At 39.9% G+C, this 19830-nt stretch overlaps 3 protein-coding genes across 6 annotated transcripts; all 3 read right to left on the reverse strand.

Annotated features, from left to right (window-relative positions):
• Positions 1-128: 128 nt before the first annotated feature.
• On the reverse strand, positions 129-6563 carry mybl2b (v-myb avian myeloblastosis viral oncogene homolog-like 2b). The gene is made up of 15 exons (XM_080775951.1): positions 6316-6563; positions 5759-5855; positions 5529-5600; positions 5337-5429; positions 4453-4673; positions 4204-4336; positions 4056-4121; positions 3553-3771; positions 3115-3387; positions 2888-3027; positions 2702-2801; positions 1791-1901; positions 1147-1254; positions 910-1044; positions 129-809 (listed from the first exon to the last, which is right to left on the reverse strand). Exons 1-15 carry the CDS (start codon positions 6342-6344, stop codon positions 681-683), a joined length of 1926 nt encoding a protein of 641 aa, XP_080632077.1. The 5' UTR covers positions 6345-6563; the 3' UTR covers positions 129-680.
• A 407-nt stretch (positions 6564-6970) lies between these two features.
• ift52 (intraflagellar transport 52 homolog (Chlamydomonas)) lies at positions 6971-12858 on the reverse strand. Of its 3 annotated transcripts, XM_080781319.1 has the most exons (15): positions 12818-12858; positions 12185-12358; positions 11956-12043; positions 11591-11720; positions 11408-11483; positions 11207-11278; positions 10713-10839; positions 10530-10613; positions 10336-10404; positions 10106-10260; positions 9929-10016; positions 8732-8840; positions 8490-8635; positions 8360-8404; positions 6971-8325 (listed from the first exon to the last, which is right to left on the reverse strand). In XM_080781319.1, the coding sequence occupies exons 2-14, from the start codon at positions 12301-12303 to the stop codon at positions 8363-8365; spliced, it is 1305 nt and encodes a 434-aa protein (XP_080637445.1). In that variant the 5' UTR covers positions 12304-12358; positions 12818-12858; the 3' UTR covers positions 6971-8325; positions 8360-8362. The 3 variants fall into 3 exon arrangements, with proteins under 3 accessions (XP_080637445.1, XP_080637444.1, XP_080637446.1); XM_080781318.1 differs by having other exon boundaries at positions 6971-8404; XM_080781320.1 differs by lacking the exons at positions 11207-11278; positions 11408-11483; positions 11591-11720; ... (1 more) ...; positions 12185-12358; positions 12818-12858 and having other exon boundaries at positions 6971-8404; positions 10530-10636.
• A 686-nt stretch (positions 12859-13544) lies between these two features.
• On the reverse strand, positions 13545-19507 carry srsf6b (serine and arginine rich splicing factor 6b). 2 transcript variants are annotated; one of them, XM_080773823.1, is made up of 7 exons: positions 19316-19507; positions 17495-17646; positions 16570-16581; positions 15294-15415; positions 14739-14941; positions 14573-14644; positions 13545-14411 (listed from the first exon to the last, which is right to left on the reverse strand). In XM_080773823.1, the coding sequence occupies exons 1-7, from the start codon at positions 19420-19422 to the stop codon at positions 14042-14044; spliced, it is 1038 nt and encodes a 345-aa protein (XP_080629949.1). In that variant the 5' UTR covers positions 19423-19507; the 3' UTR covers positions 13545-14041. The 2 variants fall into 2 exon arrangements, with proteins under 2 accessions (XP_080629949.1, XP_080629950.1); XM_080773824.1 differs by lacking the exon at positions 16570-16581.
• Between the last annotated feature and the right edge of the window lie 323 nt (positions 19508-19830).

Consider the following 19830-nt stretch of genomic DNA (forward strand, 5'->3'; position numbering starts at 1 on the left):
CTGGCTGTTTCTCATTGGTCAATCTGAGAACCCATAGTCAAAAGATAAAGGAAAAACAGCGCCCTATTTTCCTTTCAAGTCTGTCTCAAGAGACTAGTCATTGACACGTCTCATCAGTTACGTACATAGGTTTTTAGCATTTTAGCATATTTATTTTCCATATAATAATTATGTACACATTATCTTAAACAGGGCACATAACATTATAATTTAACATCATATTTTAAGTAATATCAAAATACATTACTGCTTAGTGCACTACTCCAAATGGTTGTATAAACTGTATTTAAGAAACTTCAACCAGAGTGATTTTCACTATTAAAATATGTCAATGGAAATGGGATACATTGTGGAATGTAAAAACATTAACTGATGGCAAATATAAAATATTAAGACAATACTGTCTTACTATGTAGCACTTTACATTCATTATTCTTTACAAAATACTGGTAGTTCCAAAATGGATTACCTTCATAAATTCTGTTTTGTAACTACCAAAAGATGCTGAGACTGATGCATTTCAGAAATTATACCTAGCCTACTCCATACATTGATTAGGCTACACTGTTAATTTTAAGGTATCAAGAATGTTAAAATATTTTCTACCAGCAAGTTAGCCACAACACAAACACGTTGTCTAAGTAAAATCTTGGTGTATGAAAGTGATCTCTGGAGACATCTCAAGACAGGATGAGAGCCCGGTTTGGTGCATAGGATCTTAGTGAGCGCAGGTAGCGTCTTGCTTTCTCTGTCATTATGAGCTGGTCTGCAGTTTGTCCACATACAACTATCTCCCATTCCTTGGACATCTGAAAAGAATAAGGGGGGGGGGGGGTCAGTATTATTAAAACGCGGGGTGGGGGGATATCACTGGGCCTTTTATTAATTTTTATTTCAGTGGGAACTCACAGGCGTTGGGGGCACCATGTTGGAACATATAGCACTATCAGTGGGTCCTAAAAGGAAGCCCTGATCCAAAATGTTATCCTTCTTGGTGCAAAATGAAGATGACATGTTCAGAGAAACGCAATGTGAAGGCTCTTCCTGTAAATAAATACATTTCAAAGTCAGTACTTTTGACATGTATGCTTTTTTCTACTGAAGGGTTAGTTAGTAATACATTTATATGATATATCCTCTTTTTACCTGTATGCAGTCTTTGGGCTCAGACTTCATTCTGGCAGTCACCGTCTCATTGCAGTCCATGACATCCATGGCCAAGGATTTGCGCACTTTTTTCATAGGGTGACGATTCTGAGGACCAAAAAAAATCCAACCTTCAGAACTCAGAAGCAATATTATCTGATTCCTTAACATTTAAACATGACTTAATTTACACCTGTAAAAGATATAAAAATAAATGTAATTCTGTGTTCTATCATTTCCCACTTTACTCATTTACTTTAATTCATCATCAACTTGTTTTTCCTGTATCAAGTTAATACGAGTTCTCAGTTCTCACAGCTCTTTGAAGCCGATTTAGCATCAATAGCCTCTTCTCATTAAGGCATTATGATGGCGGATGCCTAGTTAAGGTAGCTCTCCACTGCACAGACGTCGGCAAGCTTCGTCAGCTTTCAACCGTTGGATAGCAGCAGGCTTGTTAATTAACATATCGGTGTTGCTCTCAGGTGCATTCAGCAACTTTTTTGACTGCAACTTCATTTGACTGCATGTAGTAATTTGTAGAAGTCTGTTTGGTGGAGAGCTACCTTTACAGAGAAAAGTTTAGATGTTTATTGCTCACATAGGAATAAGAGTGAAGCAGCAAAGCATTGTCTCATACTCACAAACAGTCTGTGTCTTTTCCCAGGAGGTGTGCGATCTACCCCTTCCAGCGAAATCCCAGCTTCTTTCAATATTACTTCATTTATGTCCGCCTCCAGGTTAGGTGTCTGAGGCTAAGACATAATGGGGAGAAATTAGCAACTAAGGCTGGGTATCTTAACAAAATAGTAAATACCAATATCAAAATATACTGCTTGAGAAAGGGATGAATTTACACATCCTGCAAACCCTATAATCGTGGTCAGTTATCTATGAATGTGTGTAATTTGAATATGATCAATTCAAGGGTGGTAAAACAATTCAACATCTATCCATTTATATTCTTAAAATAAACCACATCACTGTTTCTTCAGGGCTCCACATAAGGATTTAAAGATGACAGGTATTTTAAAATATGAGATTGAGATATAACCGTATAACACGGTCATTTACACAAGTGTAAAATGTACAGGAAGTTCTACAAGAACCTGAATGTCTACTCTAAGTGATTACCAACTGATGTCTTTTTCGCATACAAGCATTGCAGATACAAATAACAGAAAACTTGAAATTGGCTTTCACTTCAAGTCAATTGCAGATGTGGAAGGTATTTCATATTCTTTATGTATGCAAGTACATGGGGAAGTGACAAATAAAGTGATTCTTCTAATATCAACTGAAGTTCCACCAAAAAGGAGGAACAAACAACAAACACAGCCCACCAACAAGATGCAGTCTATTTGCTGCCCTCTTGTGGTCAGAAATTGCATGTTGCAGCTTAAATAAAAAAGTCTTTGTTTGCAAATTACAAGTAAAAGGTCAATAAACTGCATGCACAATTACTAATTGGCATTTGGCACCAAAGATTTGTTTGCATGTGTGATTTGAGTTGTATTTAAAAATGTGAAAGTGTTGTGTGCGAGGTAGTACTCACCAAAGGTTGCAAAGGACCATACTTTTCCATTGCATTTTTGAACGGTGTTGGTGTGAGAGGTGTTGCATAGAGGTTGGATTTGTTTTTGGGCGTAATAAACCTACATGGAAACACAGTGTAAGAAAATCGGAATATGCACATGATACGACACTCATGTCTTTCAGAGTTACATGCAGGAGGACTTACACAGAGTCATTCTGAATGAGGGGCGACTTCTCCCGCTGTAGTGGTGTGGTAACGATGGTTTTTTGACTGCAGACTGGCGTGGACGTGAGGGATGGGTTCTCCAAGTCATGGGTATCCTGTTTGGTCCACATGTTGAGGAACTGAAACAACACATTGTTAAGCAGACTGCATTGTGTGGTGTTGCGATACGTTGCAGTTAAGGATGGAACAAGACTGAAGAGCATTACTTGCGATGGAGAGAAGGGCAGGCTTTTAACAGGAGTGCTTTTGGGAGTCATGGAGTTGCTGGAGTTGGGAGACAGAACGATGCGTCTGCGGCTTCGGCAGTTGAGTATGGATGGCGGCGTGACATGGGGTGATATGGGGATGAGCTCCCCTCTGTTGCCCTTACTGAGCTCCTGAATGGCACTGCCCTCCAGGCGGAACTGATGACGCTCAGGGCTTTGATTTTCCTCGAGAAGATCATCAAAGGCAGCCAGGTCGCACCACCCATCAAGGTCCTGACGGGGAGCAATATTTTTTCACATGTTAGTAACGTATTAAACGCAACGTCTCTCTACAGACTAAACTCACCTATTACATATAAACGGCATGCAACCACTGTGATAAAACGGTTATGACTGAGCACACATGGTGGTGGGGTGTGTTATAATAAGCATTATTACCCCATCTACCAAGTCCATCACTTCCTTCAATGCTGGGCCAGTGGGGTAGAGAAAACCAGAGCCGTCCGCCACCCAATTGGTGACATTAATTTCTCCTGAAGCATTGGGCTCAGATTTGATGCTCAACCCATCCTTTGTTTGTTGGGAAGAGGCAGCATTTGAAGGGACTGCCTCCACTGGTTCAATTTTTATGTTTACTTTAGGTAAAGTAAATGTTTCCTGTGAGTGTTCAAAAGAAAAGGAAATATAAAAAAAAGGTACTTATGCACATCCTTAATAAACACTGGACAAAGTACACGAATCAGAGGAAAACAAGTGCACAGACGGCATGATGCTCTGAATATTTAATGTTTCAAACAGGTCTAAACGTTGTTTGCTTGTTTATTTACTATCGGTAGTAAGGATTACTGAGGATCAAACAGTTTGTGCAGACTTTTATTCTGAAATCAAAGCATGAATATTGCAAATGTATGTGATTCAAGCCATCTTGACTCTTCTCTTACTGGTGGAGATGTGTTCTGCTCTTGGTCCTTGTCTGACTCTGCGACACCTTCAGAACAATGAGGGGCCTGTGAAATCAAGTTGAAGGATTTAATTCAGCGACACCAATGACAGTTTGCAAATCAGCATATCACTGGAAAAGAAGCCCACCTGCTGGTCTTTATTTATGCGGGCAAGAAACTCCTCACGTTCACTTGGTTTAAAGACAACGGCAGCATAAAAGCCCATCTCCAACTTGCGTTTAATGGTAGAATTCCAATGATTCTTCACAGCATTATCTGTCCTGTGAATATAAAAAGTTAAGTTTAGTTAACTAAGGCTTTAATAAATATACAACTCAATAGTTAATCAATTTCAAGCTTGCCTCCTTATGCATATCACGACAAGAGAGCACGTTACCTTCCAGGAAGCAGCTTGGCAATCTCAGCCCAACGGTTTCCAAGGATGTTGTGGGCCTTGTAGATTACGAGATCTTCCTCTGCCGTCCAGGAGGACTTCTTGACGTCAGGGTTGAGGTGGTTGTGCCAACGCTCTCGACACTGCTTTCCGAGTCTGCCTTTCAGATGCTTGGCTACCAAGGCCCACTGTTTATTGCCATAGTGGTTGACAAGCTCTATGACCTGACAAGATAAAGTACATCTGAGAATTGGTCACCAGAGCCAGATGACATTAGTGAGGTATACAGTATAGTGACTGCATTTATACATTACATGGACCAGGGTCTTTGAGTTCATGTTTGGTCACAGTCAATCTGAGAACCCACCATCAAAAAATAAGGAAAAACAGCACCCTCTTTTCCTTGAATAGACGAGTAAACAGTCCCAAGTTCCTTTTTATGTTTGTTGTTTTTCTCTAGGGCTAGGCCATACGTAGGTCAGAGGCTTATTGTCCTTATCAGTGTGGAACGACACACCTACCCAGTTACAGTACTAACGGCACGATTTGACGCACCCATGCCACTCATACGCTGAGTTGGCAGTGCCCGGGATCAAACCTATGACCTTAAGTATTCCAAAGACAAAGTTCTACTGACTGAGCTACCCAGCCAGAAAACCAACACAAAACATCTAGGCTGGTAGTGTCCCTGATGAAATCGTGTGGGAATAGGTGAAAGTACAAGATGGTTTTGACAATAGTGGAAAAAAAAACTGTGAATTGGATTCGCAAACCCAGTAATTTCCCAAATTAGCCAGCTGACCCAAATGGTCAGTCACATCAGGTAATATTACAGACAAACAGCCATTCATTGTATATTTCTTTGCTGGCCAATATATTTCATTTACCTTTTCATCCTCCTCTTTGGTCCAAGGCCCTTTGACCAAATCTGGATCCAAGACCTTAAACCAGCGGTGCTGACACTGCTGTTCGGTGTGATTCTGAACATAAAATCGAATGTTATAGCCAGTACAGAACAAAGATGGAGAGTTTTTAATATGGTTACTAAATATACAAATATATAAATTGTTCAAACTCACTTGTATGAAGCTGGCAATGTATTTCCAATCATTTGCTCCTACTTTTTGAACCAGAGCCTTGAGGTTGTCATCCTGGAAATGTGATCAAATAGGCAGAATTATGTTAGAAGACATACTGTGGTGGGGTGTGTGTGTGTGTGTGTGTGTGTGTGTGTGTGTGAGAGAGAGAGAGAGAGAAAGATAAACTGATGGCCATTTGCAGGAATTGTGGGACACGCTGGGACATTCACCTCTTCCTGTGTCCATTTCACCTTCACTTTTCCACTGTCTCTCTGTTCTGCTACATCAGAGTCAGTGTCATGACATGTGGCTTCCTCTCCATCCTCACTGAGAAGAAAAACTCTGTGATTAGCATACAGAAAAAGCCACTGCTTCTGGTTAGAATAGCAAGGCAACACCCGGGTTGATGCTAACTAGCATTTGCGTCACTTGTTTTTTCCATTGGCATAATTTCAGGGTTTAGCTAGTCTACTGTCAAACAGATGCAGCTCTAATTTATGATATTTAGTTAATCTAGCTACAGAAAGACATTGCTTATTGTTAGACAGACTAATCATGTCGCTTGTCTGTCTGCTAAATGTAGCTTATCTGACTGCGCCGAAACTGGCGGCACGGCACTGTTGATATTCGAAACCAACACAAAGTCAATGAAAATGTCTCGTCTACTACTAAAGCCTTGGTTGACTTGCAGTGATCATGCACATTGATCATGTACTGTACATTGATCACGTACATGTTGGCCTGATTATGATCCGTTAATGTTGTAAATATAATCGATTCAGCTTACCCGCGACCGGCACCGGACCACCAGGACATTTTCCACTGTTTTTGTTAACAATCCCGCAGTAAACGTACGCCCTGTTGACTTCTTCTCATGTGTACGCCATACGCATGTGATTTCAGAACTATACAATTAGATCTAATAACTGGTTTGCTGAATTATAAATCAAATTTAGCCGCATAGCTAATACTGTTACGTGAACCGAGCGCTCCACAGTTGAACAGAATAGTCCGCTCGGCGCTCAGCTGGAGGAACAGCTTGTTGTCCCCGCTCAACATTTTCTATCTCGCGCCTACACAAACCGGAAATGCGTAGAAAGTGACGTTTTAGAGAACGCCCATTAAATAAATAAAATTTCATTTTAGTTAATTTCTGACATGTTAGACTCGTTGCAAGTTGCAACCATACGAGCCTAACAGTGGAGATGAAATGTTTTTTTGTTTGTTTTTTAACCACTTATTTATAACAACAATAATAATTATTATTTGAAAAAATTATGATTGGAATTAAATGGTCAAAATATGGATATCATGCTTAATGCAATCTGGGAACCCATTCGGTTACAAAAAGAAAGAAGAAAAAAAGATACCTGTTGAATTTTTTATTTCACAGTATGTAGAAGGGGTATATTTCAAGCACACACTATGATTAAGCACTCACACTTAATTGTTTACAACTGGGTTCAGCAAATAAAAGGAGCCTCTCCCCCATCAGCACTATTCACTTATGTCCAGGTGGTCACAGCTTGAACCTCATCGACAGCCAAAAGTAAACATGGAGAAGTCTTTGGGTAAATGAAACTTTTTGTGTTAAACACTTGTTAAAATCGGCACATCTTGTGTCTTTTGTAGAAAAATCAAGTCCCAGAACATGCAACATCAAAGTTAACTTCTGTTGTCCCTGTACATGAGGTAGTATAGCAACACGTTCATCATAGCAAAGTTAAAGTATTTTTCCAATTTCCATTATGTTATCATTCATCACAAGTGTTCTGGCAATGCCAATGTTTAATCTACTCTCTTTTCATCCTAGACTTGAAAAGTTTTGAGTGTCCATCTCCATCAGAACTCGACAAGAACGTTTTTGAGTACCAGAGTTTGTCTGCACTAGAGTCATCATCAAAAATGTCAGAAGAGAAGTCTGTTTTGGTTGATCCGTCATCAGATATTGTGTGTCCCCTGCAGTGCAATAACCTCACAGTACCATCAGCTGTACAGTTGGAGATGCTGTCCTCCACACCATGCGAGCTGACAGGACAAGCCAAAATATGGGACATGTCTGTCATTGAGCCAGATATGAATAGCCCCAAACCCATCTTTGAAGTGAGCACTCAGGATTTCAACTTTAGTTCAGGCCAAGAAATTCGATCCAAATCAATGGCTGACATTTCCTCTATATTGGAATCTGGAAGCTCCAATCCAAACCAGTCTGCAGAACCAGGAGGAGAAGCAAGTCTAAGCACAAATGCTTGAAGCTTAGGCCACAGGCAGCCATATTATTTGAACAGCATGTCACCTTCACACAGGTGTTCCATTTAGTGTTTCAGAGCCATTCCAGTGAACCAACATAGCAGAACCCTGACTGTTGACCACAATGGAACATGAACAACAAAATAGGTATCATTGGTAACAGCTGTTAAGAGAGTAACATCAATTTCACATCAATATGGCTGCCATGTATACGGATGGTACTTTATGTTCTTGATCTAAAACCATGGATATGTTATGCTTTACCGAAAACCTGAGTGTAAAACTGAGTATCAAGCAATTGGCTTTACCTCTGATTTGTTTGGCCATGGCCACCATGCACTTCTGTAACTAAGTTTAATAAAATTGCATGTATTTTGTATGTAAACTATCTTTATTGGATAATGTATTGTACAGTAAACACTTAGAAAATAATGAGATATAAAAAGCCACAAGATAATTTCATTTGATAACAATTATAGGTACAGAAGTCTTTACAAAATTAAAGATGATTTCTATGCCAATAAGTTACTGAGAACCTTCAGAAATACTGGTATTTGAGAAATTTCTAAAGTACAGTTCACACATTAGAATGGGGGAAATTGTGCCTCTGTGTCAATATCATGCTCCTGTAGGGAAAGAATGGTCAAATTAGTCACGCATTCAACATATTAAAACCTTTTTTCTATTGTGGGTGAATATGGGCCAACTAACCTGATTGAGTTTCTTGAACTCCACCACCTGGAAGAAAATGTGCTCCAAAATGTGTTTGGCATCTCTCTGATCTTTGTCCAGCTTCCCAGTAACTCCCAAAATTTCACCACATTTCCGTACGTAAAACTCAAGATCATCATCAGAACCTGGGAAAGGAGATATGCAGAACAAATATGGAATAGGGTTATTACTGCAGTTAGAATTCAAGATTTTATATAATATAATTCAAATATTTTACTTACATTTGTTGGTGAGCTGTGCTAAGCGCACTTTCTCTGAAGAGAACGTTTCATCCAGATCAAAAAGATCTAGCATAGGTGGCGGTAAATCCCTAAAGGCAGGTGGAAAGACCTGGGATAGAAAACATCCACTTAATACTTTTAACTTCTTCAGCCATATTTCATGTCAATAGTAATCTTTGGCTATTGTAGGCTGTGTGTGTAGGCTGGTGTTGTAATGTTTTATTCTCTCCCATGACTGAGTTCCAGATGTGTGATGATGGGTAGATTGTGTAACTGAGTATTTGTCCTGGTTGGCAGGTTGCTGAATGCTCCTGGGAATGTCAGCTCCCAGGATTTAAGAAAAGCCAACAGCAGTCAACATCTCTCTCCTTCATGGTTCCCAACATGACCAGCTACAGCTGTGTACATATATATTTATGTTGAGTTGAAACTATAAGCAGGCAAAGCAGCCATTAATGCTTTTGTCTTCCGTTTTGTGTATTCACACCTGCCATTTTATTTATTGTATGTTGTTAGGGAAGTTTGTTGGTATTGGGTTTAGCTTCTTTGTTTTGGCCATGCCCATCCTGCCACATGCACTTCTGCAACCAGGTTTAATAAATTGTCATTGGACTAATAAATCTAGTTAATCTACTGTGCTGGTCATCCTTGGGGCAAGGACACCATCCATTACAATCAAATCATGTGAATCACTGGTTTCTTTCAAAAAGGGCCTGAAAGATCATGTGTAAGGAGTCCACAAGGGGGCGTAAATGCAAATTCCCACAGAAAGGAGATGTCATTCACCCTGCCTCTCTCCTTTGTACAGTGTTTTGCATTATTTTGTTGACGCATTTTGTGTTCTTTTTTAATGCTGTTGATTAATTAATTATGAATAGATGGGACCACAAGTGAAGTCCCCAGGACTGTTGTCTGACTGTACCATGTGCTGTTTACATTTCTGACAGATGAATTACACACACACACACACACACACACACACACACACACACACACACACACACACACACACACACACACACACACACACACACACACACACACACACACACACACACACACACACACACACAAACACACACACACATTTGTTGTGTTGTCTGTGCTTGGTTGGTCCTATATTCTGGGCATGTGGAAATATCCTTGGCAAAATAAAATATAACAAAAGTAGGGCAGGATGCCTGAAATGAAACTTACAGCAGGTTGTAGCTGTGGTAGAGGTGTCTCAAACTGTGGTGTGATCAGTTGGAGGGGTTCATGTTTTACATTAAGCTGTTTATAAGAACTGTGGAACAAAACATTAGTCAGTAGAAAAGTACACCACATGGCAATGATGGACTGGATGTCATGTATGTCATGTATCTTAGTTTCTACCTGATTACTTGCGGCAAAGTGTTGTTTGACAATTTGAACACAGACATGTCAAAGAGGGAAGTGAAATCCCTTGGATTTTCATCACCCTCTTGCAAGCAAACTCGAAGTCGTTCTGACAAGCCCCCAGTATCTGGTAACATATTGTAATCTGTGATCTAGGAGAAAAAAGGTCAGATCAACGTGGATCAATACACTACAGTAAATGTACCAATCTAAAAAAATCTCTTCACCTCTGGGTCCTCTGCATCAATCTGATTCAGTTGAATATTATCAGTCATGAGCCACTGGAAGACAACATCCTGGAATAAGAGAGGGACACAAATCAGGTCACAAATCACTCAAAATGTAATGATTCCAAACAATGGAAAGATTTAGTTACTCTGTCAACTATTCAAAGGGGTCTTTGGTCATCATTTGTATTCACCATTATTTTACTGTTCTCCTCTTTGTCCAGGTATTGGTCGCTGAACATGTGACAGGAACCCAGCACTGCCAGTTTCCCACCCTCCTTCATTACAAAAGATGAGACATCTTTTAAATGACATGACAAGAACATATTCTAAATATAAGATCGACAAGAGAAGGGAAAATGTATCATGCTTCTCACCTTGACCTCATAGAAGGCCAGGACAGGCCTGTTGAGTGGAAAACAGACTGAACCAGTTGAAAGAATAGCAACGGCAGGCTTCATTACACTCAGGGTCGCCCCATATGGGTATACAAATGAGAGAGCCCTGCATGAAGACAACATCAATACGTCATGTATTAAATGGCATTCCTTGAAGCAGCAGGGCCTCTATTGATGATTTACGATGATTTACTAACACTGCCGAGTCAGCTGTAGCGGACTTCGCTACGTTCGGCACAGCAAGTCGGTCGCGCATGCGACTCCACTTCAGACGGCACTACGTCGCTGTAACGGTCACCCCAAAACACGCCTAACTACTGTACGTCCTAACTTAATGTTAGGGACTGCAGTCTATTCTCACCAAGCAGATTGAGACTGGCGTGGTGGTCCGCTGTTAGGGGAGAATGTTTTGAGGTGAACGTTCCAGTTACCCTATAGACTAGAGTATAAAACAAAAATGGCAAAGTACTTACTGGGCATTATTCCCAACACTTTCATCTTCAATGATCCCTGTGACCACTTTGCCTGCAGCCCGACTTATTTCTCTAAACAATGTGAAGAAGAATATATAAGAATATATGACCAAGATGAAATAGGTAACCTAATAGTCAGTGAAAAGATCCAACTAATCCGAATACAATCTGACCTTGTGAAAACATGCCTCATCCACTAACCTGTTCAACACACCATTTGACACCAGTGCTTCTTTAGGATGGAAGTACTTGTAGTAAACGTTCCTCACAACAGCATCTGTAGGAGAAATTACAACAAAAAAACTTCAATAAGAGAAATCCCTCATGATTACATTATTGAATTGTGTTATAACATGTAATAATATGAACTTGTTTTATATGCACCATTGTTGACCATTATTCCAAACTCCTCCAGAAGAAAGTTGATATTTGTGTCATACTTCATTTCTCCTCCTTCACCAAGCATCACAAGGACATTCCCCCCTCCATCCAAGTACTGCTTCAGCACCTCCAGCTACAATACAATGGTATATCAGTGTGAAATAACATTTCATAAAATAAAGAGATTTGGTGGGAAATTAAAAACCAGAAGCTAATAATTTTTTCTATGCCACTATGACAGGTGACAATGTGGATGTTATATTGACGTTAAAGTGTACAAATCTATTTGGATGACAAAAAAAGAATCCAATTAACAGTTAAAACTGGTTAAATACAATTCTATTGAGCCTGTCGGTACAATACATCACCTCTGATGCAGTGAACTTTTCTCTTGGACCAGCAGTTAACCACAACTTGACACCCCTCAGCTTCTCCAATGACAGCTCTTCCTTAATACTTAAGGAAATGGGATTGAAAAACAAGGGTTTTTGACTAAATTGGACTGTAGCATTCATACCTCTGAAAAATAAATTCAGTTCCAAGAAAGTCCAGATTGATAGATTTAGAATTTCTACTTCACACGCATAATTATTTTACCTCTGGATCTTCCATTGCGATCTTAACCTTTTCTGCAGTGACTTGTATCCGCTGTTAGCTGTAAATAACTCTCTTTTGGAAGCATTAAAAACAACTATGTTACGCTGCTCCTTGTCCATTCTTCATCAAGTCTGGCAACTTCAGTAACTGATCGTATCGGTTATATCAACATATCTGCAACAGAAATTATAGCAATTATAGATGATCGCACTTTATTTAATCAAGACAGCATAATTAGTATCATAAGTTTAGCTACATTAGTGCTAACATTGCTATTAAGTCTGGCAAATGTTCTCATTACTGTAAAGATAAAAATTTATTAACTATAGTTAATTAGCTTAAATATTAACACCAGATACGGTCTGATTTCTTGCCGTGACCGATCTAGCTCACTATGGTAGGCTACAACCGGGTTTCTAGTGCCAAACCATAGACTGTAAAAAATAGTACCAAACATGCTAACTTCAAAGGCTACATAGGACGGGCATTCGACGAGTCAGTTATAGTTGTAGGCCTAATAATGTAATATCCCCGGTTTAATGGACTTGTATTAGAAATAAAATAACTGACAATACATAATCGTAATTAGAGAACTAGCTGTTAAAATTTGTCGAGCTCGTCGTTTTAAGTTACCTTCCAATTTCTCTTCTTGCAATGTCGATAATGCATAATGCATTATGGGAAAAAAGAGTAACCATGGGCGCTAACCACCTAGCAACCACACTAACCTCGCGTCACCAGGCCTTCGGCTTTTCCACACGAGTCCGACTGACAGCAAGGGGCCAAGGGCGCGTTCGGAAATACCGCACCGGAGCACACTCGCCTATTAGTTTGCATTGCAGTGCGCTATTTCCGAACGCGCCCGAAAACATAGACGCATTACCCACTTTTACGACTGTTATATTAATTGTATACTGTATAATATACAGTATAGTGTGTGTATGTGTGTGTGTGTGTGTGTGTGTGTATATATATATATATATAGTTAAAATATAAAGACTGCCTATTTTACAATTTCTACAAAAAACATAATGTGCAGTATGCTATCTAATAGTAACTATATTACTTGGAGAATAAAAACATGTCTCCACTATTTATATTTTTGTGGTGGGCATTAGCATTTCTGTTACTGATTACATTACCAACTAAATAAAATGTACGACTATAAATCAGGTGTCCGCAGTCCGCAAGGTTATAACATTGGATATCGCCATTTCATTATTCATCAATTTTAAAGTCACAATTTAATGTATAGTTAACTTCAATTTGCCAATCATGGTTGCTCCAAAATAATAATATATATTTTTTTAAACAGCCAGAATGCAATGGAAGCTGTAGCTTTATTGAAACAAAACGGATGGTTTAAAAAACCCAAATTCAGCTTTGCATTAGTCAATGGATTTCAAGTTTCAACAAGAAAACATCAACTCTAAACAGTAAATTGTGAATGTTCAGTCTCTGCTTCTACAACCTTCCATTAAACATCTCAATTAAACATGTACTACACTACAACGTAGTACTGTACTACAACAAACAGCTTGGTTTATCAGCTGAATTGAAGAAAACCATGGAAAACATTTCCAATTGCAGATTGAGCATCAATTTACAGATTATTATGAATGCAAAATAATTTACAATGCTATTATAGAGGAAAATAGTTAATAAAAACCAAGCAATACCTTTTTAAAAAGTAATAGCTTGTTGATAAAATACAGAGAAATAATCTTCCAAACGGTTCATAGTATAAATCCTTTTAGATCTGTCAAAATCGAAAAGTGCATCAGCCTATGTTAAATGTGTCTGATGGATGGTGGTGAACCGCTGTTTATTCTTTACAAATCTTCACAATGATGATGGTCAGTCTTGAGATGCTGATCTGGACCTGGAGCGGGACTTGGAACGCGAAGGGGAGCGAGAGGCTGAACGCCTGGCTGGGGATTTCGAGGGCCGGCGGTCCTCGCTGGGAGATGGAGACTTTGAGGCAGACTTGGGATGGGACGGAGAGTGGCTCTGAGACTTCTTACTGGCAGACTTTTCCTTGGACCTGGACTCACGCTCAGCCTTAGTTTTGGATCGGCTCTTGGAGCGTGACTTCCGGGTGTCAGAGCGAGAGCGTGACTTGTTACTCTTGGAGCGACTGTGGGACTTGCGAGAGCGAGACTTCTCAGGGGACTTAGAATGAGACTTTCTCCTCGAGTGGGACCGGCGTTTGTTGCGGGATTGAGAGCTGCAAAAAATGCAACAACAAAATTGCACATTTAATAAAATATTCTTCCACATATACATTTTTATCATATACTGTACACAGTAAATGAAGATGTGTCAGTGCCAGCGGTGCTAGATCATTGATACTAATTTAAGATTAATTCATTTTACTTAAACACATACCGAGAATGAGACCTGGAGTGGGAACTTCTGCTTCTTCTGCTCCTGCTGCGAGAGCGACGCCTGCTACGAGACCTGATGTGGTAAATATAGACACCAAAACACGTCATAAACATACAGGAAATACAAGGCAAATGAAGAAAGCCTCTTTCAAGCCTCGCTTGTGTACCTGGACCTGCTTCCAGAATAAGAGCGACGGCGCCGAGGTTTGTCTTCCACCAGGTGGATCTTCCTCCCATTGATGTCGGTGCCATCCAGCTTTTCGATGGCTCGCTTCATGTCGGAACGGGATCGGAATTCGATGACTCCTTCATTGGTTCGTTCCTTGTGAGCATCTGCGTAGGTTACCTCACCAGCTTGGCGCATGAAATCCTTAAATAATGATATACAGTATGTACATTATATTAAAAATGATCAGTTAAAGCAAGAAAGAAATCTCTACATACTTTTATGGCTATAATGCTTCATCTGTAAGCTGTCCAGGTTCAGTACAATTTATGCATTTAGCAAAGTGCAAATCGGCATGAACCCTAGTCAACCACAAGTGATTCAGCAATTGGTGCTAAATGAAATAAACATGTGCTACAAAGTAACAAAGATAGCAGGTAAACATCACACCTACTGTAGCACTGTCTAAATAACATTATTCCTGTTGGCTGATTTGTTGATTGAGTCAGTCTTGTCCCACCACGCCATTACAGCAGCTGCATTTGTCAGCTCTCACCTTGAGATCCTGCCAGCTGCACCTGCTCGACAAGTTCTCCACAACAAGGCGGTATTCTGTGCGTACAGGGGGCCCATACTTCTCCCTCCCGGTGCGGCTTCTGCTGCTGTAGCCACCACTACCTTCAAAGAAGACACAAAGATCAAAAATGACATCGGCCCCATCGAAGGCACTACAAAAGGCACTTGCCAATAAAAACAATTTGGAGGTATGAGAGACAAATAGTGACGTTTCAAAATCCTCACAAGGCAGGAGTTAATTTATATACCTATGCAAAAATCCACCCTTTTCAAATGTTATTCCCATGTGCATAGTCCAATTAATTTGTGAACATAAACTCTCACCCACAGCTAGAAACTAGAGAACCAACAACCAAACGAGACCCACACAAATAGTTATGATCAGATTTCAGAATTACTTTTGTTTTGAACAACTGATTTAAGGCTGTGTAGTTTTACGGTTTAATACAGTTTTATGAAATCTTGGCGGTCTCTTCGGCCAAACATCATGCATGTGACATGCGCGTTGGGTGCACTGTCACATGATTACCGTTTACAGCACTTCAAATGGTAGCAGATCTACAAGTCAGATCTACATTGCGTCGCAACGACGTGTTGTAAGCTTGTAGATCTGCTACTTTTGGCACACGACCCCGCCCTAGATGACGTACATTCGGCTGTAGCCTGTAACACACGTCATTGGGTTGACTGTGTTACTGTCATCAAATAAACGGACCGCATGCAGAAAATATTGTAGATCTGCTACTTTCGGTGCATGGCCCGAAAGTAGCCATTACAGTCTATCTAGTGGCTAGATAGACTGTAATAGCAGTCTGATTATATAACAGCTGTCATTTTCACTAGCCACATTATAATTATAGACAGGATCTTTTTTATTTTTTTTGCCTTAAACTGATTTCTATTCATTGTCAAAAGCATAACTAGAGTTCAGTTTTATTTCCATCTTTGGGAGAGACTTGTTCAAATCTAGCCCAAAATGTCAAAAGTCATAGGAGTAATATTTGTATTATAGGCGGTGGCCCTTTCAGTCATCCTTACTGAGCAATCTGGAATTAGTTGTCCTGTGACACTATTTTAATGTATTTAATTGAATTAATAGGACAGCTACCAAAAATCCTTCTTTTTCTCTTGTACTGTAGTACTGAGGGCCAATCGATGCACATTGGCTCCAAAAATATTTAAACAGATGGAAACATTATGTTGGCTTCATCCTCTGCGACATGTCTTGCAACAGTAAAACCAACGGGATTCCTCACCATTACCCTGGTCTATTCGAAAAGGATGCCGTCATCATGGCTTCCGGTTATTTCAGCCAATGGTCAAAGGGTCAAAGGTCACACACACATTGTAAGGTGAAAGCCAAGGCCAAACGGGACAAGCAGTCATCTTAGCCAGTCATCTTTAGCCTCAATGGACACGGACTCAGCCCGCAGTGGACTCTTTCAAATTGAAACATCAAGCACTTTGTTAATGTCCAAGTCAAACTGGGAAAAAAATACAGCTTCACATATCCCTCGTTACAGCATTTAGAGCTTCATTGCTAAAATAAAAAGGCATGATATTTGGATCAAAGGAGAACACATCTAGAACTGAGCAAATCCAAATGTGATTCCACATGAAAACTGTATTGACTTTTAGATTACAGTTATATCGCCACAGCATACCTAATTACACGCAAATCAGTGGGTGCTAGGCTACAGCCCCAACCACAGAAAATGGAAAATAATAATAATAATAATAATAATATGTGGAAATATACAGATTCTTAATTCCTTAAATGTAATTGTCTCGATAAGACAGAATATTTTACTGTGGGGCATCGCTAGCCATCAATAAGAATTTAAGATGAAATAATAAATGCCCGATGTAGTTACACAGACTACGGTCTGATATATTACATATTATATCATATAATTTAACAAATTAATAATCGTGCCAATAAAGCTTGTCTGGTCCACAAGTACTATCCACAGAGTATGTTGGCATTAAGCCTAGCTCTAAAGAAAATACAAAAGTGAGGACCCCTTTTCTCTCCACAATCCACATGGCGTTTCAGGATAAACAATATATACATTTTTTGACATGTTAGCAAACAAAAACATGACACAAAATTCCACATCTCATCTAAACAAATCAAAAAATGAAACAGAGGCCAAGTGTACTGCAAAACATGGAACTTACTGCGTCCTCCCCCGTAGCCATATCCATCACGGTCTCTCCGTGGTCCTCGGGCATGTTCAATGATCACTCTCTCTCCACACAGCTCCTTCCCATTCAGTTCGTAAACGGCATCATCAGCATCACGGGTGTCCTCAAACTCTACAAATCCATACCTGCAGGGGAACCAAATTATTCAGGAGTAGGGAATTTGGTATATCGTTTTTTTTTTAATTGGCCTAAAATATTGTCTATACTCTATACATACCGTAGTACATGTCATACATTCATGAATCCACCTGCTGACCGGCTGTGAGCAATTTCATTAATTATGTGACCATACTGTAGGAGCCAAAATATACATTTTGTTTGTTGATTAAATTTAGTTAAACTTTTTCCCACACTTGGTTTTGATGTTCTACTTCCTATAGCGTGTGTGTGTGTGTGAGTGTGAGTGTGTGTGTATATGTCACACACATACCAAATGTCCCACTTTGAACAAAGAAAACCCTGTTGGCTGCCGGACTAAAGGCACATCCAAACATCATCTGGGTTTTTTCTGTATTATTTTGTGTTAATATTGTTACATGTTAGGGAGAGGGACTAGTACTACTGATTGAAAATGTTATTCTTGCCAACTTGTACAAGCATACACAGCGTGTACTTTTCCTGGTGTTTCGCCCAGGTACCGTGCACAATGTTGAGAGGATAGGTCCTGTGAGAATAGAGGGTATGCGTGTGACATCGTCGTACCTGGAAATTATGCGAGAACGCCTTGACAGGCTGACAGCCCATTCATCCTGTCTGATTGCATTAAACAATGTTAGACTCACTAACATTGCAGCTGTACGAAAAGCTTGAATTATCCTCTTTCTATCTGCAAAGTTTTTGTTTCATGAAAATCCACCATAGAAATGTTATGAGCTACTTTCTGTCAAGAAATGGCCTGCATTTGATTATTTTTATAATCTAAGTGTCAGAGTTTGGAAGTGCTTGTTTTCAATAACACAACATTTTGCTGCCTCCTGCATTATGTGACATTTAGAAACAGGTGGTACGTAGGACGCCAAACTCCAACACTCCATGCTGCTCAATGTTTTGACACTCAGTCTAGATGAGGGGGGCGTGTCCTGATGGGAGAATCATGCATGTGCATAAGCATAAATAGGCATAGTTGGGCCCAACCTTGGCGACACACAAAAGTATCTAGCCACAAGCAACTCTCAAATCCTATGACCTATTTTCAATATCTGGAATAGTTGCAATACCAAACAATACCCTTGACAGCCCATACGTCCAAACAGAAAAGTCACTAGTATTGTATTACACGTTAAACTCATTGCAGCAGCTGTGTAGACTATGGAAAGCTTGAATTATGCTCTATCGGGAAAGTTTTGTTTCATACAAATCCACCGCAGACACGTTATTATGAGCTACTTATCTGTCAATATATTCTGTTCAGGTGGGCAATAAATCTCTAATGTGTACCCGGCGTTCACCGGTCTCAGTCTGCTGGCTGGGAGCCAACGCAGCGGAACTAATCTAGAAACTTCCAACTCTGTAATGATGGCAACTCTGATTGAACCCGACGGTTTGTCATTTGTCCTTCATTTCTGCAACTGCAGTTAACGGATGGTTCAATTCACCATTAAATGGCTAATTACTCATAATAAAATGATTCAACAACTAAACAACGCCGAACGACTTCATATAACAAAAGCATACTGCAATTAACTAAGGATAATAAGTTAAAACAAAACGCTAATATGGGTGACAGGGTGGGAAAGCCTCAGCTCAATATGGCCTTGACCGTGGCCTGGCTAATGCTAAAGCTAACGTGCTTACCCATTTTTCAGGTCTATCTCCAGTAACTTTCCATATCCGCTGAAAAACCTTTGCAGGTCTTTTTCCCGAACATGATAACTAAGCTTGCCGACATATACACGCGGCATTTCTAAGTATTTTTGCTCAATCAAATCAAAATATGCAAGTCCAAAAGCGAACAGCTGACTGACTCAGTCTGACTGCTTGCAGTGCTTGCTTCAACCGCGAGGAGAACACAGGGCACTGCGGCGGGCCGGGCTGCTTCCGCCCTCTTCCGGACATAATCGGCATTACCCCCACCTACTGATCTGTTATGTGATCAACAACTCTTACTGGGAAAAATAACTGTCCTAAAGACAAATAGTCATAGACAATGCTAATGTGTTATTATGAAAGATATACATTTTAAAATAGGACTTGGAGGTGGTAGTATTGGGGGTGTTTTTCAACAATTTTGCACAGTAAATGGCATGAACCCAGGGTAAACAAAACATAGGACTGCCCTATTTAGTTCTACAAAGTAACAGGAATCCTCT

Source organism: Protomyctophum bolini (assembly GCF_963924005.1).
Source record: "Protomyctophum bolini genome assembly, chromosome: 2".
Taxonomy (NCBI): domain Eukaryota; kingdom Metazoa; phylum Chordata; class Actinopteri; order Myctophiformes; family Myctophidae; genus Protomyctophum; species Protomyctophum bolini.

Coding starts and splice junctions, on each gene's coding strand:
- mybl2b (XM_080775951.1), bottom strand. CDS start 6,344: ATGTCCTGGTGGTCCGGTGCCGGTCGCGG. Junction 5,430..5,528: donor ACATTGCCAGCTTCATACAA/GTGAGTTTGAAC, acceptor TTTTATGTTCAG/AATCACACCGAACAGCAGTG. Junction 4,674..5,336: donor CCAAAGAGGAGGATGAAAAG/GTAAATGAAATA, acceptor TTATCTTGTCAG/GTCATAGAGCTTGTCAACCA.
- srsf6b (XM_080773823.1), bottom strand. CDS start 19,422: ATGCCGCGTGTATATGTCGGCAAGCTTAGTTATCATGTTCGGGAAAAA. Junction 17,647..19,315: donor GAGATAGACCTGAAAAATGG/GTAAGCACGTTA, acceptor GTTCCCCTGCAG/GTATGGATTTGTAGAGTTTG. Junction 14,942..15,293: donor GCAGCTGGCAGGATCTCAAG/GTGAGAGCTGAC, acceptor TCATTATTTAAG/GATTTCATGCGCCAAGCTGG.
- ift52 (XM_080781319.1), bottom strand. CDS start 12,303: ATGGACAAGGAGCAGCGTAACATAGTTGTTTTTAATGCTTCCAAAAGA. Junction 10,261..10,335: donor TTGATGCAGAGGACCCAGAG/GTGAAGAGATTT, acceptor TTTTTCTCCTAG/ATCACAGATTACAATATGTT. Junction 10,017..10,105: donor ACTTTGCCGCAAGTAATCAG/GTAGAAACTAAG, acceptor TTTGTTCCACAG/TTCTTATAAACAGCTTAATG.